Genomic DNA, 16,569 nt, shown 5'->3' on the forward strand with positions numbered 1-16,569 from the left:
TTTGCTTCACCTGTTTCTTAGATAGGGTCTCTTACTTCGGCCTAAGGCCAACTTCTGAAAGAAATGCTCCAAGCTAAGATTACAGATGTGTGCCACCACACTCAGCTTGTTCTCTGAAGTTGGGTCTTATAACTTTTTGCCCAGGCTGGCCTCCAATCACTATTTTTTTCACCTCTACCTCCCGAACAACTGGGATTACAGGCATAAGCTACTGAATCCAGCTCAGGCTGAGTCTGTCTGATGTCAAAGCTCTGTCAGTAATGGAATCATCACTTCTCAGGCCTTACTGTCTTCATCACAAAATTAAATTCTAATCACTATGAGTAGTTACAAAGATTGAATCAAAAGAAAACATATTCTGTGTCAAACAGAGTGCCGACATGCATGCTAAACACTCTGTAGCTAGACAGCAATTAGTATTAAACTCCAGCATATCTAACCTAAGCTACCATCTATGAACATATCTAGAAGGAGTAGAACACGACAAAGTTACATTTGTTCTCAAGGTGGCTTGACTTACCATATTCAGACTTCACCATATGTCTATCAGGATGCAACCCCACACACGGTTGAGAAGCACCTGCCCTGGGCTGTGTGTGAACTGCCAATGAAGGAATGGAGGACAGCTGCGATTTAAAATGGAGAAGCAGAAAGGGGGACATGAAGGCTTCTGCCCACCAACCAGGCACAGGGCAAGGGCACAGCAAGCAGGAACAGGGCTGACATGCAAAGAGAGCTGGGCTTTACTCACAGAGGAAGAGAGATGGCAAAAGAGTAAGAGTGAGTAAGGAGCGTAGGGAGCTGGGCTCAGTGGCTCCCCTGTAATCCTCACTACTTATAGCAGTATGGAAGATCATAGTTCAAAGGCAGCCTGAGCAGAAAAGTTCTCAAGACTCTACCTCCAATTAACCAACAAAAAGTCAAACTGGAGGCATGGCTCAAGTGATAGCACGTCACCATGAGCAAGCAAGCCCAGCAAGTATGAGGACCTGAGCTCAAGTCTTAAAACAGAAAAAAGAAAGAAAGAAAAGAAAAAGAGAAACAAATACAACAAAACTGTGCAGCCATGGAAGAAAGCAAACACATACACTGGGACCTTTGTGGAGGTCCATGCAGGGTTCTGAGAGGAGAACTACCTTAGATGCAGACACAACACATTCAATGGTCAGAACACCACTTCAACGGTCAGGCTTACAATACCAACAGTGCTGGACTCCACTTTCCTTCTAAAGAAATTGCTTGCAAGCAATCTGGCACATCTACACTTGGGATGCTTCAGCACCTAAATCTCAACTGGCACTTGTGAAAGTAATGTCTTCAAGACCACACCCACCAGGACAGATCTGACAGCTAAAATTCCCAAGCGAATGCCTGTCAGTTCCCAGAGAATATCCCAAGTGTAAAATAACCACTAGCATTGATGTTACAAGTCAGTCAAACACAAATTTTGGTATAGAATTATTCTGAAGTCTTCAATACATTGAAATGAACATTTTCATGGGCTCAAAATGACTAATACAAGTGAAAACCATAAACTATCCTGAATTATTTTTTTTCTTTTCCATTTTGTCAGTCATGGGTCTTGAACTCTGGGCCTGGGCACTGTCCCTGAGCTCTTCACCTCAATGCGAGCACTCTACCACTTGAGGCACAGTGCCACTTCCAGTTTTCTGGTAGTTAATTGGCGATAAGAGTTTCACAGACTTGCCTGCCCGAGCTGGCTTTGAACCACGATCCTCAGATCTCAGCCTCCTGAGTAGCTAGGATTACAGGCGTAAGCCACTGGCGCCGGCTCTGAATTCTTAATTTTTAAAAAAACTACAGGGTCAACTACACAGATACATTTTATGCCACAACATAACCATATCTTAACAGCACACAGCTAACGACAAAGTGGGCCTAATTTTCCTAATACAAATAAAACGTTCATTACTAGCAGACTCCTTACATCACACCCAGTGAGCAATATGCTGGTCATCAGAATGAGAGAAGCCCATCCACTGATGCCACATGTGCTACTAGAGAGGAGGTCTGCCCACTGATAGAACATCTGGCATCAAAGCAGACCTCTACATCTGATATTAAAACTTGTCAAAAGTAAAGGAAGATTGTAAAAGAGCCAAGAAAAAGATATGCTTATTTCCCCAACTTTTGAATAGTGTGCAGACTTCTATAAACACAGATTCATTTGATATGTGGAATATTAAAGCCAAACACACCAAAAATATTACTCACCTCAAGCGATAGAAGAACTAATAAGCCTAAGGTCAAATCTTTAGGCACCTCAACGTGTGTACAGCGATGTGACTCAACAGAACAAAGCACTTCTAGGTTCTACTCTGGAATCGTTCACTAACTCAGTAGAGAAGCAAACTCATTTGGTGACCAGATTCACATTAGGAATCAATCTTAAAATAGGAAAACAAACAAAACTTTTGGCATCTCAGCCTGTAACTGTGCCGGTGAGGGCCTGACGATCTACTCTGTTCTTTCTTCCCTCCCCCTTGCCATTCCAGACATCACAGGCCTTCAAATGCATGTCAGTAAATCTCCAAGTTTCAAATAATAAAAACCATGTGCCCCATGTGTTTCCCGGACTCGCTCTTTATGATGGAGACGTCGGCAGTAAAATAAACAGATTTCTGATAGAGAAAAATAATGAAAGGAAATCAAAAGAATCCATTCCAAAAATGTCCCACCTCCTAATGCTACAAAGAGTGAACTTATTGAATGTGGCTGCCTGGTGAAGCTGGACTTGTGAGTTCTGGTTAGGAGCATCTGTACATGGTAAAAGGTGTCTCAAGTCTCCACTGATGGACGAGGAATGAGAAACACAAATTGTTTCCAAGTCTGAGAGCTCTGAGCAAAGCAGTCAAATACATGACATAGTTTTTTTTTTAAGTGTATTTACTAAGATTTTTAAGATAGTATGTTTCTGACACCCACAAATTTTTGCAACTGCAAGTATATTGACACCAGAAAAAAAGAATAGTACTCTAGAAAACATAAAACCTTTGTAATAGACACTCTTAATGTTGTAGATACAGCCAGAGCCTCTTCTAGGAAGAGGATTTTCCAAGACAAAAGACTTAAACACTTGTGTTTGCTCCACTGCAATCTCCAAAAACAACATCATATTCCCTTTCCAATCAATGGAAAATTATAAAACAGAAAGTGCTAAAAATGAAAGTTGAGTAAACTTCAAAGCAAAAAAAGGACAGGAACCTCACACTGGGGAGGGTGGGAGAAGGTGAAACAAAAGTCTGAACTAAAATCCTACTACGAGTGAGACGCAAGGGCCCCGGCACTGCCAGGCCAGGCCCAGACGCAAAAAACCCATGCCACACCACACACACATGATGAAGGAACACACGGATGCATGGTGTGAAGGAACAAAAATGAACATCTGGAGGAAGGAATGTGGGTGGTGCTATTTTTTTTAATCAAGAGCTGGTCTAACATCTAGGTCATGAATTCATATAAATTTTTATTTTTAAACTCACCTGATTCATTTTCAGTTCCTGTTGTGTTCTGAAAAGATACACACAACAAAGAAACTTCTTTGATTACATGAGCCCTAAAAAGAAAAACAGACAATTGTAATATGTACCTGCCTACAAAGGTACAGTGATTTAAAACCACATACAGAACTGCAGTTTGCTCAGGGGACATTCACACAGATCACCTTCCTGCTAGGCTATGCTGACAGCTCACTACTCAGACTCCCTTCCATATAGCAAATGCATTTCCTATGATCCTTGCCCAGCCCTCAGTTCTTTGGAACTGCATCATATATTTGCTCAGGAACTGCATCATTCCTAAGAAGTGAATTAGCTTTATTAATAGTCAAAAGCACAAAGCACTGAGGAGTGGCCTGCAGTGCCTCTCCCTTCCAGTAATGTGCTACATGCAAACAATGAGACCCCATTATATTCCTGTTTCTCCAGTTCTGGAGGTTGAAAGGCAGATTTACTAACTGGCTGCAGGAAATTCCCTTTGAGGAAAAGAGTATAAAACATGCAGTAAAATGCAACTGTTTTAACAAAAAAGAGGTTTGGAAAGAGCTACAAATGAGCCACACAACTCATGTTCAACATATTCACAGTATAGCAATGGATGGGCCATACACAGAAGATAGGCCCCCAGAAGACGATCTTGACTCATGATGCCACAGTTGTCTCTACATTGTGTAGCACACTGATGATGGCCACAGGGACAAAACTGCCTAATGATCTTCTCAGAACATACCCTGTCCTTAGGTGGTGCTTGACTGCATTCATTTCTAGGAAATAATGCAGATGGCCCTTTGTACAGTACATGTCTCCAGTCACCTGACGTTCACAGTATATGAAAAGCACACCACTTTAAGTAGAACTGCTGTCATTTCTAAATGTTTCCAGTACTTGCACGCATTCATACATATCCCATAAAGTCTAATTCTTATTTGTTCATGCAGTTGCGAGAAATCACTTCTCTCTCCTTCCTTGTACCAGAAACATGGTTATACTCTAACCTCCTGTTCCCATTGTGAATAACCCAAAGAATATGTAACTGAATAGCATTCTTCATGCTGCTAACAATACCCTGCCTCCTACCATCAGAAAGAACTTGGCTTTGACATTTTACCTTTTGCTCAGTTCTGCAGGAAGGAGAGCTGTGTTTTCTTTTCTTGAACTACCATTAGCAAGGAAAGGCACTTGTATTTAAATGAGGGCTACTTCACCTGTTTTTTATTTTAATGTTACAGTATGGAACATTGCATCTTGAAAGTTAAATCCTGAAAGAGGTTCCTACTGGCCAAACCAATACAAACTCTATACACAAATAGCCACAGAATGAAAAGTCAAGATAACGGAAAGATAACCCATGAAATCCACATCCATAAGGCCTAATGCTGAGCATCTTTTTTTATATTTAATGTCCCTTACTGTACACCACAAATTGAACATAACCAATTCTAGTTGGTTTAAAATGGTTATATGGTTATATGTGTATCTGGCTATAAAAAAAAGCGAAAGGTTCAGGGTCTCTAAGATTACACAGCTGAGGCCCCAATCATAAATGCCCACTGAGCACCATCAGTTCCACGAGGTGGTCCTGGTGGCCATATGTCCCAGGGCTTCACTGTGTGCTCCAGACAAGGGGGCATTTTCACCACTTTGCAGAGGCCACCGTGTATCACAGACTTGCCTCATATGAAATGCATGACTCAAAGTACTAATACGTCCACAGAGCTGTGCAGGCATCACCACCATCAATTCAGGCCATTCCCACCAGCACAAAGTGAGCCCCTGTACTCAATGGCAATGATCCTATCCTTTCCTACACCCCTCTCCCTGGTCCCCACACCAGATAACTACTAGTCTACGTTCTGTCTCTATGGAGTCTCCAATTCTGGTCATTTCATACTGTCAGAGGTCAAAATGTACTTAAAGATCTTAAGTAATATTCTTTTTTTCTGCGGGTCACGTGGTTTTAACTCAGGGCCTTAGGCAGTAGATCCCTGAGCCTTTTTGTTCAAGGCTTGGCGCTCTACCACTTTGAGTCACAGCTCACTGACTTGCCTGCCTGAGCTGGCTTTGAACTACAATCCTTAGAGCTCAGCCTTCTGAGTAGCTAGGATTATAGGCACTCAGACATCAGTGCCTGGTGTTTAAATAATATTCTTTTTTTTTTTCTTTGTCAGTCGTGGGGCTTGAACTCTGGGCTTGGGCGCTAACCCTCAGTTCTTCAGCTCAAGGCGAGCTCTCTACCGCTTGAGCCACAGCGCCACTTCCAGTTTTCTAGTGGTTTATTGGAGATAAGAGTCTCACAGTCTTTCCTGCCCAGGTTGGCTTTGAACCAAAATCCTCAGATCTCAGATCTCAGCCTCCTGAGTAGCTAGGATTACAGGCATGAGCCACCGGCACCGGGCTTAAATGATATTCTTAGGAGAGGAACCCAAATGTGTCTCTGATCAGATAAAGTAATATTTTTCTTTTACTTTTTGTTTTCTTTTCTTTTTTGTCTTATTTATCTGTCTTTCGAAAGGCGGGGGGACACAGAAATGGAAGGACAAAGGGTGAACAAATACAGTAGTGGTACTCACTAGACACTATGTTGAAAATGAACCATATAATTTGTACGTGGGGACAGGAGGGAAAAACTGAGAGAGCGAGGGAAGGGGGGATACTGTACAAAAGGAAATGTACTCTTTACCTGACTTGTGTAACTGTAGCCCCTCTGTACATTACCCTTATAATAACAATAAAATAAAATAAGATCTTAAGTGGTTTATTTTGGATTCTCAAACTAGGCACCACTACCCTCCAAAGAGAAGAATAACCATTCCTAGCCCACATCTCCAAGCTCCTGCCTCCCCATTAGTACCTACTATGTTTCAAGCACTTTTCTTGAGCAATCGTTAGGGAAGGCTCTTGTACTATAGGAAGGGGGGCTAGAGAGAAATTACATACAAGGCGTAGTATATCAGGAAAGAAGGGTCTTAGAAAACAAGTAAGAGGCATTAGGGAGAGGGAGATGAGTTACATCTCTGCCTCTACCTCCACACTTGCCAATCCAGCAACCTGGTCTTAAAGGACAAAGGACGAGTGAATGCTAGGAAGAACAGCTAAGAGTCCAGAAGATAACGGATGAAACTTCACACCACAGGAAGGAAAGCAAGAGGGTGGCTATGAAGCAGCCTCAGGGATGGGCACCGGTGTAGGGCAACTTGTAGGAGATCAATGCAGGAGATCAATGGTGCTGGTTCAGCCCAGTTGGAAGAAGTGACTGGGTCCAGGGGAGATTTTAAAACCAGAGCCTGAGTTCGTTGTTGTGTTACATGTGTGAATCAAGAGGAAGTCAGGAATGACAGAGTATGGGGAGGCTGTCAGCTGGGCTTTCTGGGGCTTTGCCTTCATCTCCCCATTTTACAACCTTTGCAATTACTAGATCCCAGCACCACTCTCAACAGCTGCTCTGGTCTAACTTCTACTGTGGGTTAGCTAAAACACCACAGAACTGAAAACATTGCATTCTTTCATTTACTATCAACCAGTGGCAACTTTTTCTCAACTATGAAAGTAACAGTCTGGTCAGATTACTACATGAGTAAACATCTTTTCTGATTCTCCACATTGTCTGCTCCCTCTTTGTCCAAACACAAATGTACTCATCCTTACCAGAGAAGACATAATCCTAACACTTTCTTTTGAAGGTTCATCATGGACCTGTGAGCAGGCTCCCTCTGTCACTTCTAATTCTAGTGGCTAAAAACCAGGCCTCTGTTTTAGAGACTGTGTCTCTCCTGACTCACAACATGATCAAATTACATAGGTAAAATATTTTGCAATATCCAAAACATTACAAATCCAATAGTGGCTTCCTAATTCCCAGTTTAAAATTAAATTCTGTACCAAGTTCCACTAAACATGGAGTTGAGAGGTGAAGCTAGGCACAGCAGTAGCAAGTCTGCAGTCCTAACCGCATGGGAGGACAAGGCAGGGGGAGGCAGGGGGACTTGAGCCCAGGAGTTCAAGAACCAGCTTGGGCAATCCAGCAACAACCTCTAGGCAGTCCCTAAAAGTCTAACATGGTAATGACACTCAGGAGATCACAGACAGGACTTGCTCAATCTTCAAAAGCACATGGAATTAAAAAAAAAAAAAAAAAAAAGCCAGGTACCAGTGGCTCACATCTGTAATCCTAGCTACTCAAGAGGCTGAGATTTTAGGATCACAGTTTGAAGCCAGCCATGACAACAAAGTCTGTGAGACTCTTATTTCTAATTAGCCACCCAAAAAGCTGGAAGTGGAGCTGTGACTCAAGTGGTAGAGTCATAGTCTTGGGGGGGAAAAAAAAAAAAAGCTCCGGGATAGCGCCCATGACCTGAGTTCAAGCCCTAGACCTAGCACCAAAAAAAAATTAAAGACACAAGGATCACAAATAAAGCAATCATTTTTCATACTTTGAAAATGTTCATCTGTGCAGCCCAACACACCTGAGTCCCTGAATGAGCAGTGTGAAGATCTAATGCTCAAAACACCACTGTGCCAGGTGCCGGTGGCTCACACCTATAATCCTAGCTACTCAGGAGGCTGAGATCTGAGGATCATGGTTCAAAGCCAGCCCAGGCAGGCAGGAACATCCGTGAGACTCTTATCTCCAATAAACCCACTCAGAAAACCAGAAGTGGCGCTGTGGCTCAAGTGGTAGAGCACTAGCCTTGAGCTGAAGAGCTGAGGGACAGTGCCCGGGCCCAGAATTCAAGCCCCATGACTGACCCCAAAAAAACAAAAAACACCATTGTGTACAACAGACTGGAAAACAGAGGTTCTGCTGCCCTCAGGGGCTTTAGAGCCATAGAGTGCACATAAGAAAATGGGGCGATCACAACTTTCTTTAAATATGAGAGTTACGAAGCTCAGAGGTCAACGGGCCTCAGGCTCCAATGGGCCTTTAGCAATTAAACTCAAAGAACACATGAGCTAATAAGCCAGGAAAGTACTCTCAATCTGCATTCAGACTTGCAGAGAAAACATAAATATAAATATAATATGTAAATACTATATTAAAAATATAAAACAAAATATAAATGTAAATATACATTTAAAATTACATATTTTAGTATAAATATTAAATATAAATATGAAATCTTGTACATTTTATAAATACATATATGTGGAAATTTTTTGAAAAAATACTGCTCCTGGGCTGGGGGACTAGCTCAGGAGTAGAGCACTTGATTAGCTTGTGCAAGGTATGCATGCTGCATGTGCACACACAGACAGACACACCTATACACAAAATTGTAATAAAAAAGACTGTTCCTAGCACCAATAACAGCACTAGGCTTAGAAAGAAATGTGGCCACTGCAGATTATCATTTACCTGATTAATCTAGTAGACATCTATCAGTCTACCCTGTATCATACCACACCAAACATGGAATTTATGACATCACCAATCTCAAACTTTCAGCAAGAATTTTCACTCTCTACTTCAAAACGCCTCGCTTCTCTAAAGAATTTACGTTTCCATATCTCCCAGGCAGTAGGGTTTTCTTCCCCTTGGTACAAAAACCCAAAGACTCATTGTTAGTTTTCCTGGATGTGCTTACTCCATCCTGTCACAATAAATACTATGAATTAAAGTTCATTTTTCTTCCCCATTTTCAAGTCTGTCAGGATATACAGTTGTGAGAGACTGGACAGGAAAAGTGGGGCTGCTCTCAGAGCAGCCTGCCCTCTGGAGGGGCAAGGAGGGGTGGGGTTCTTCTGGGACCAGGCTACAACTGCCATCCCTCCTAGTAAAAATACAAAATAATTCACTATTAGCTGGATACTCTACAAAACAGTACTGAAGGACTTTCCTTTCCCTAGTTAATATACAAGAGCTTTATATTATTATAAAGAAAAGTAAGTCAATTCCTCACTAACCACTCAAATGCAAGCTTCAAACAAAATGTCTCAAGCAAGGAGCCATGTGATAATTTTCTGCACAAAATGGAGGCTTAGCTGACTCTGGAAGTACTTGTTCTCTAACAGAGTTGCCAACTCAAGTACTAATCTTGAGAACTTTGAAAATTAGTATGTTCAGGATATGATTACCCTGTTCCTGACAGCACTTTAAAAAAACAGTGATGCCTACTGTTTGCAATGTGTGCTGTTCTCCAATTTAAGAAACCTATGAATACACTTGAGTTACTATTTTCAGAGGAAAATATATTTTCACAAAATAAGTTATCTGTAGCTGTCATTTCAAGGGAAAACTAAATGTCTAAAAACAACGAAAGCCTCTTCACACTGGCTGGCCCCCAGAGAGGATCTACACAGGCAAGAACAGGACAGCCAAGAGAGAGCTGAGCTCCAGGTGAATCTGGAAGATGACTTTGTGAGCAAGGCTCCCAAGATACAGTGCTAGAAATTACTAACCTACTCCCCATGCCCTAAGGGCCTACAGCAAAAGATGCAAGAGGAATTCTGAAAGCAGGGTCATGGTGACCCCAGGAAAGAAGCCTGGTTCCAGCAAAGCCTGTCAAAAGGCTAATTTAGTTGGCTGGGATGGGCAACCAAGTACTTCTCACTGAGGTTGTGCTGTAAATAAAATAGTTGAATGTATAAGGGAGGTTAAGTAGATAGGAAAGAGTCAAGTGGGCAGCTAGAAAGATGGGGCAGACATGCCAGTTAAAAACCTAAGCTAATAAGCAATTAGCATCTAGACCACAGAAAACAGCTGGAAGCAGCAGTGACAGACTTGCAGAGCAAAGGAAGAACAGGAGGGAAGGACAGCCCAAAGCGAGAATGTGGCTGACTGCAAGACTGGGCTTGAACATATCTGCAGAGGTGTTTTGGAGAGTAACTCTGAGGAAAGACCAGACACTCCCATGGAGAGCTCAGTGAGCCATGGTCTCTGTACATTCAGGAATGGCACTTGGGGTAGAGATTCCTAATCTTTCAGTCCCAAGGGGTTACTCAAGAAGCAATGACCAAGGTTTAGAAAAGTGGCCAGAGAGAGTAGAGTACAAAGATTTGGCTTTGTGGACGGCAGGGAAGGGACTTGAAAACTGACCACCTGTTTCTTTGTCCAGCAGGGAACAAACTAGTAAGGTCAGAAGGCCCAAGGACTCAGGAGATAACGTGCAGGGATCAATAACTGTGCCAACCTCCTCACATACACATACGCATACGCATACGCATACACATACACATACACATACACACCCAGAGAGCTGCTCCATTCAATCACCACTTGCTTCTTCTGAATCACTTGCAGCTCCAGAAATGCTCAGTCCATTTCTCCTAACAAATGGGAAGAGAGCTTCACCATTAAGAATGGAAACGTAGCTAGGGGTATAGCTCAAGAGCATGTAACCCTGGGCCCTAACTCCAGTACAGAAAAAAAAAAACAAAAAAGTCTGTATTTACCCCAAGAGCCTTTCTTTTGAATAGTCCTACTTACTGGGGTACCATAAAACTAGATACTATCTTAATAAGGTCTTAGAAAATATACATATTTCATACTAAATATATGGTTTGGGAACTCCCACAATTCTTTGCCAATATTCATGGCATCGTTTAAATTATATGATAGTGCCATAGAACCGTTCCTGCCAATGTTTAACCAAGACTTAGGAAAACTACCGATAAGCAAGCACCCATAAAATGCATTGGTTTAGCAGCTTTTAGACTGGCTACCCTAGGTAATAAAACTCACAGTTGCATTGTTTTCCATATTCCAGGCGAGCTATGCAAAGAAGTAATTCTGCTCTTTCTTAATATATAATTTATTGCAAAAGCTATAAAATATTCTTCCCTCCAAAATGGCTGGAAAATACGTAAGTATTCAGTGAAACCCCCTTTATTTCATGCTCCAAAGGACTAATAAATACAAACACAGCATAAGTGTGACATGGACCAGCCTCAGTTATAAATACTACACAGGACTGGGAAAAATATTACAAGCATATTTCACTCCAAAGGAATCATATCCAATGCATACAGGAATTCCAACTCTAACTCGCAATTTCACAATTTGGTCTCTGAAAGAATATTTACCCCACTGCCGTGAAAAAAAGAGAATAGATGCACTCATTCCAGTGAAACCCACCCTATTAGTACATGGAGCTCCAATGGAGATCCTTCTATATAGTTTATTTACCAATGTCTAAAGATTTCTTATTCCAGAACAAAAAAGAAAAATTACCCATAAATATTTGAGAGCTGGGTTTTTTTTCCCCAAAGAGCATTACTGATACATGCATTCCATGCAGATCAATAAGCCACCATTACATTATAATGTATTAAGTTACAGTAAGGTAAGTGCTTGGAAGCAAACCACCTTTCCTCAAGACAAATTCACTACTTCTGTATCCCCAAACTGATTGAAGAAAAAAAAAAAGAGGCAGTATTTAAAAAAAAAAAAAAAACACTAGAATTTAGCTTCTATTTTAAAAGGGTTTCTTTAAGAAACCTCATTTTCTAGAAGACAGTCATTTCTGAGCTGTTCAGTACAATGGACATGTTTACACAATTCATGAGGCATCAACTCCATGTAAATTTATTTAAATTTCATAATTTAATCTGCATATTGAGAATGCCAATCCCATCGTGAAAAGTTCAGCATCTCCATGGTCTTTCACATTGCTTTATCTCTGCCACCTAAGGAGGTGGATGCAAAACTGCTCAAACTGACCATTCACAAAGTCACAGAAACAAAAGCTGGAAGGAACTGGGACAGCACAGGAAGCTGAGTCCCTGCCTTCCAGGTAGAGCCTACACCATATATTCTTGCAGTTCTTTTAAGATTCTTCTACTGTTTCATGATTAAACCATTCAGTCAAAGGGGCCTTCCTTCAATATATCTTTTAATGCAGCCACTGAGGACCACTCATTTTTGTCCCCACTCCACCTCATGCCACATCTGGTAATGTCTGGAGACTTATTACCTGACATAACAGGGGTGGAGAGGCACCTCACAGGCAGGGAAAAGAAGCTGTTAAATGTTCTACTATGCACAAGAGTCCAAGAGTCATCCCTGCCCCCCAAACCAAGAGTGAGCCAGCCCAAATGTCAACAGTGCAGAGGCTGAGAAACACTGCTTTAACAGAACCCAACCAACGGCATCCACAGCTTCCAGCCTGTCAGCTCCACAAAGATGATTTTTACAGCTCCATCTAGAAACTTCTGACTTCAAAAGGAGAACCAGAGCACAATCCGGTGGGTGGTGAAGACAGTGATGGTTCAAGACACACATAAGCACAAGCAGACATTTCCAGATGTGCAGGTAAGGTTTTATCCCCACCCCACCACCACCCAGAAACTTCTGCTGCTGGCCCTCACAAATTACCCTTTCCACGTCCATATTTCTCTTCCACTCCCCACTACAGAGGCTTCTAGGGGAAACCCAGTTTGTGGTGTTTCTGATTTTCTTTTCTGCATGGGTATTAAAAATAAAATGAAAAGCTCATCATAAGACAGGAAAATAGTCAATAACCTAAGGTGTTTTCTATCCTAGAGAATAATTTAGCAGGACCTAAGAGGTTTGTGAATCATTTCCTTGAAACTTGAAAAGAGATGAGCAGTTTAAAGGACAGCCTCATGAATAAATAAACATCTAAAGTGAAATAATCATCAAAAGAAAATGTGCACACAGTTATGTACATAACTGCACAGATCTATCTGAGAAAGGACAGGGAGCTGAACCTTAGAACTGTACGTGACAGAAAAATGTATACTGAGATGCTAAAAAGTAGAATTTATGTTTTTTACATATCTTACAAGACTGAGGAACTTTAAAACTCCTAATAGGAAAAAAAATTAATCTTAATGAAAAGCAAATTTCAGGCTTCAGAAACCTGAGGGATCAATATGGAATTGATTGGTAACTTATGGCCCATCCACATTTGAGACACCATTCAACAGCACACTGAAGAACAGGTATCGGCATGGACAGAGGCTCACAATACCATGAGTGAAGACAAGTTACAATCAATATACATAGGATATCCACTCTGTGTTTATAAATGTATAAACACAAAGGCACACCAATAGGGACATGAGATTTACCAAAATATTAACAATGGTTATCCTTGGAGAGGGAAGGTTATGGCCAATTCCTTCTCTCCCTTTGTGCTTTTTACTATTTTCCAACTATTCTACAATAAGAATACTTTGTCATGTTTTGTACTTACAAAACTAATAGGTTATTACAAATTTACACTCTATTATTTCAGGCATTGTCTACAAAAGAAGAAAACAGCCCCAATGAATGTTCCAAAAGAAAACTGCCTTCCACAAAAGCAAGCACTTACTGAGCATTATTATTCTGTGGCTGACCCTTTCCTAAGCAGTTTAATGTACTCACTGATTTAAACCAAATCAAATGGCTGAGGGATAAAATAAGCCTTGGAAAAACAGCAAACGCCTTTGTGCTTGGTTCCTGCAACCAATTCCTATATCCCATTCCATAGTTTGAAATAAAATGGTTTGATAAAATTACCTTAATATTCCTCAAGGATAAACTGAGATTTAACATGGAAAAGAATTCTGCTAAGTGCAGCGTTTACAAGTAAGAAAGCCTCCAGTGGCTTTTGAGTTGGCAGCTGGGCACTGTTTCAAAAACACAAAACTTACTACAAAGAAACACAACTGTCTCTGAACATCATTCTTAATATTTCTTTCTACTCACATTTCCCATCACATTAAAAAAAAAAAAAAAGGAGAAACCACTGGACACCAGTGGCTCAAGTCTGTGGTCCTACTCAGAGTCTGGGAACTGGAGGATGGCGCTTTTATGGAGATTTAAATCCACCCCAGGCAGACACATCTGTGAGACTTTTAATTCCAATTAAAAAGCTGGAGATGGTGATGTTGGTGTTCAAACCCCAGAAATAGCACATACACAAAAAAGAGGGTGGAGGAGTGGGAATCTACGTGCTTACATACAAACAGGGACAGTGCTGACCAAAGTGAAATGAAGGCGATGCTACTGTAGGTAAAAGGATGTAGGTAAGAGAAGTTGTGGGTGTTGAAAACGCTGCAAATCAGTAATAAAACCAGAGGAAACTAGCGTGAGGTATATTTTAGTCGTGTTTAGGGGACAAGGACTGCTCCAAGGACCATCATTTCAGTGTCTTGTGATCAAAGGGTTCTGAGGATGGATTCCAGGGATCCAGCCAAAAGCGGTCCCCGTCTCAAGTACACCCCAAAACCACCATGCAGCGACAGGAACCTCACTTGTCAGAGGAAATTCAGCTGCGTAGCTGGGGAAAAGCGGCTTCCAGGCTGGCTGAGGGGTCGTTCCCCCGACGTCCGGACCTGACCCAAGGCTGGTCTCAAGGGGATCTGGGGTGGAGGCTGGGGTCGGTGGTCCCCGGGACGGTCGGGAGAAAACTCGGGGGTCGGGGGACGCTGGCTGGTTTGGTTTACTTCTGTCCCGTGGCCACCCGCAGAACGAGGTTCATGGATGGCTTCGGTGACTAACCGCGCCGTGCAAACACCAGCGCGTGTCACACAAATGCGCGCGCGCGCAGACACACAGTGGGTCTAGGGCCACACGGGGGGGGGGGGGGGGGGTGCGGTTCCCAGCTTCCGATCGCCCAAAAACTATCCCGGAAACACAAAAGACACAGGGGAAGTCGAGGCACCAGTGCGGAAGGCACACGCAGCCGGGACACAAAAGAAAAAAAAAAAAAGCACCGCGACCTGACCACCGGGCCGGCCCCGGGGTCGGCGCGAGGCTCCCGGGGCCCCCCGCGCGAGCGAGCGCCGGGCCGGCCACGCCGTGACCAAGCCCGCCCGGGCTCCGCCGCGGGGGCCCCGAGCCCCCCGCCCCGCCCGCCCCGCCCGCCCGCACCTCGGCCCCAGCCTCTCGGCCCCGTCAACCTGTCGCGTCCGGGACCGCGGAGGGGGCGCGTCCGCCGGCCCCAGGTCCCCGCGACGCCCGGTCCCCGGCGTGTTCCACTCCCACCCGCCGCCGCCACGCGGAACTGGCCCCGAACCCGTCGTCCCGGCGCCAGCCCGCCCCACCGCCCTCACCTGCGCCTCAACGCGCCCGGAGCCGCCGCCGCCGCCGTCGCAGGTCCACCCACCCCGGCAACCGCGGCCGCGCCGCCGCCATCTTTGACCAAGCCGGAAGTGACGTAGGCGACGGCGCGGCCTTCGCGACCCTCGACCTCGACCCCGCGCGTCGCCGGCGACCGCTGACTGCGGGCTTGACGCGACGACGCGCGACGACCGGACGGCCTGGGTGGACCTCTGCGCCCTTCGCGGGGCTCCGCGGGCCCCAGGAAAGCGTGACCCCGCCCTCGGCCTTTGACCCCGGCGGGGAGGGAAAGCGCCCGTCGGAGGCCTTCGAGACCAGAGACTCCCTGACGGCACCCAGAAACGTGGCCCTCCGGGCTGCTGGGCGGACGCGCTGCCAGCGGCCACGCGGCCTGGCGTGGGCCTGGACCCTAGGGGAGGCCCCGGGACGCGACCACGCGGTGTCCTGGGGGGCGTGGACCGGGCTGGACTAACGGTGGACATCCGGAGGGAGGCCTGCGCCGGGAGCTCACCCCGACCTGCGGGGAGGAGACCAAGCCCGGGGGTCGTGGCGTCCCCACGAGATAACGTCCCCAGAAAACGAAGTCAGGGTGGAATCTAAACATGCTGAGTAGCTGGGCGCCTGTGGCCCACGCCTGGAATCCTAGCCACTCTGGGAGGCTGAGACCTGGCAGATGGAAACTGGAAGCCAGCCCTGGCAGCAAAGTCCACGGGACTTCATTCAATCGTAGAATGCCGCACTGGAGGAACAGTTCAAGTGGCTTGAGTTTCAGGTCTACATTTCTAGTGGAATGGGTCTGATCTAATAAATAGTACATTAGGTTCCAGGCGTGCCTCCAAATCTTTGGAAAGACTGGAGGAGCTCATTTATGTAACTCGAATTTAAGGAAGCACGTGTACCAACATAGACCATAAATCGCATTATAAAGGGTTCATGCTGTAGCTGGGAACCGAGTGAACAAATGAAGATAACTTCATCAAAGAAAATATCAACCGAAATGACAGGATCCTCAGAGAACCTACAAAATATGCAAATCAAATCTCC

General features: G+C 44.1%; 1 protein-coding gene across 2 annotated transcripts in view; it reads right to left on the minus strand.

Moving 5' to 3' along the window:
- LOC138807133 (PR domain zinc finger protein 2-like) overlaps positions 1-15,601 on the minus strand; it is a 98,321-nt gene extending 82,720 nt beyond the window's left edge. Inside the window, exons 1-2 of one of the 2 annotated variants that reach the window (XM_069992697.1) lie at positions 15,519-15,600; positions 3,504-3,577 (exon numbers count right to left, since the gene is read on the minus strand). In XM_069992697.1, coding sequence (XP_069848798.1) covers positions 3,504-3,512 — 9 coding nt within the window. In that variant the 5' untranslated portion in view covers positions 3,513-3,577; positions 15,519-15,600. Of the gene's footprint in view, positions 1-3,503; positions 3,578-15,518 lie in introns of both variants that reach the window. The other variant, XM_069992700.1, reaches the window with a different exon arrangement.
- Positions 15,602-16,569: the final 968 nt, after the last annotated feature.

The sequence above is a fragment of the Dipodomys merriami genome, unplaced genomic scaffold (genome assembly GCF_024711535.1).
Source record: "Dipodomys merriami isolate MVZ:Mamm:240054 unplaced genomic scaffold, mDipMer1.0.p SCAF_412, whole genome shotgun sequence".
Lineage (NCBI taxonomy): Eukaryota > Metazoa > Chordata > Mammalia > Rodentia > Heteromyidae > Dipodomys > Dipodomys merriami.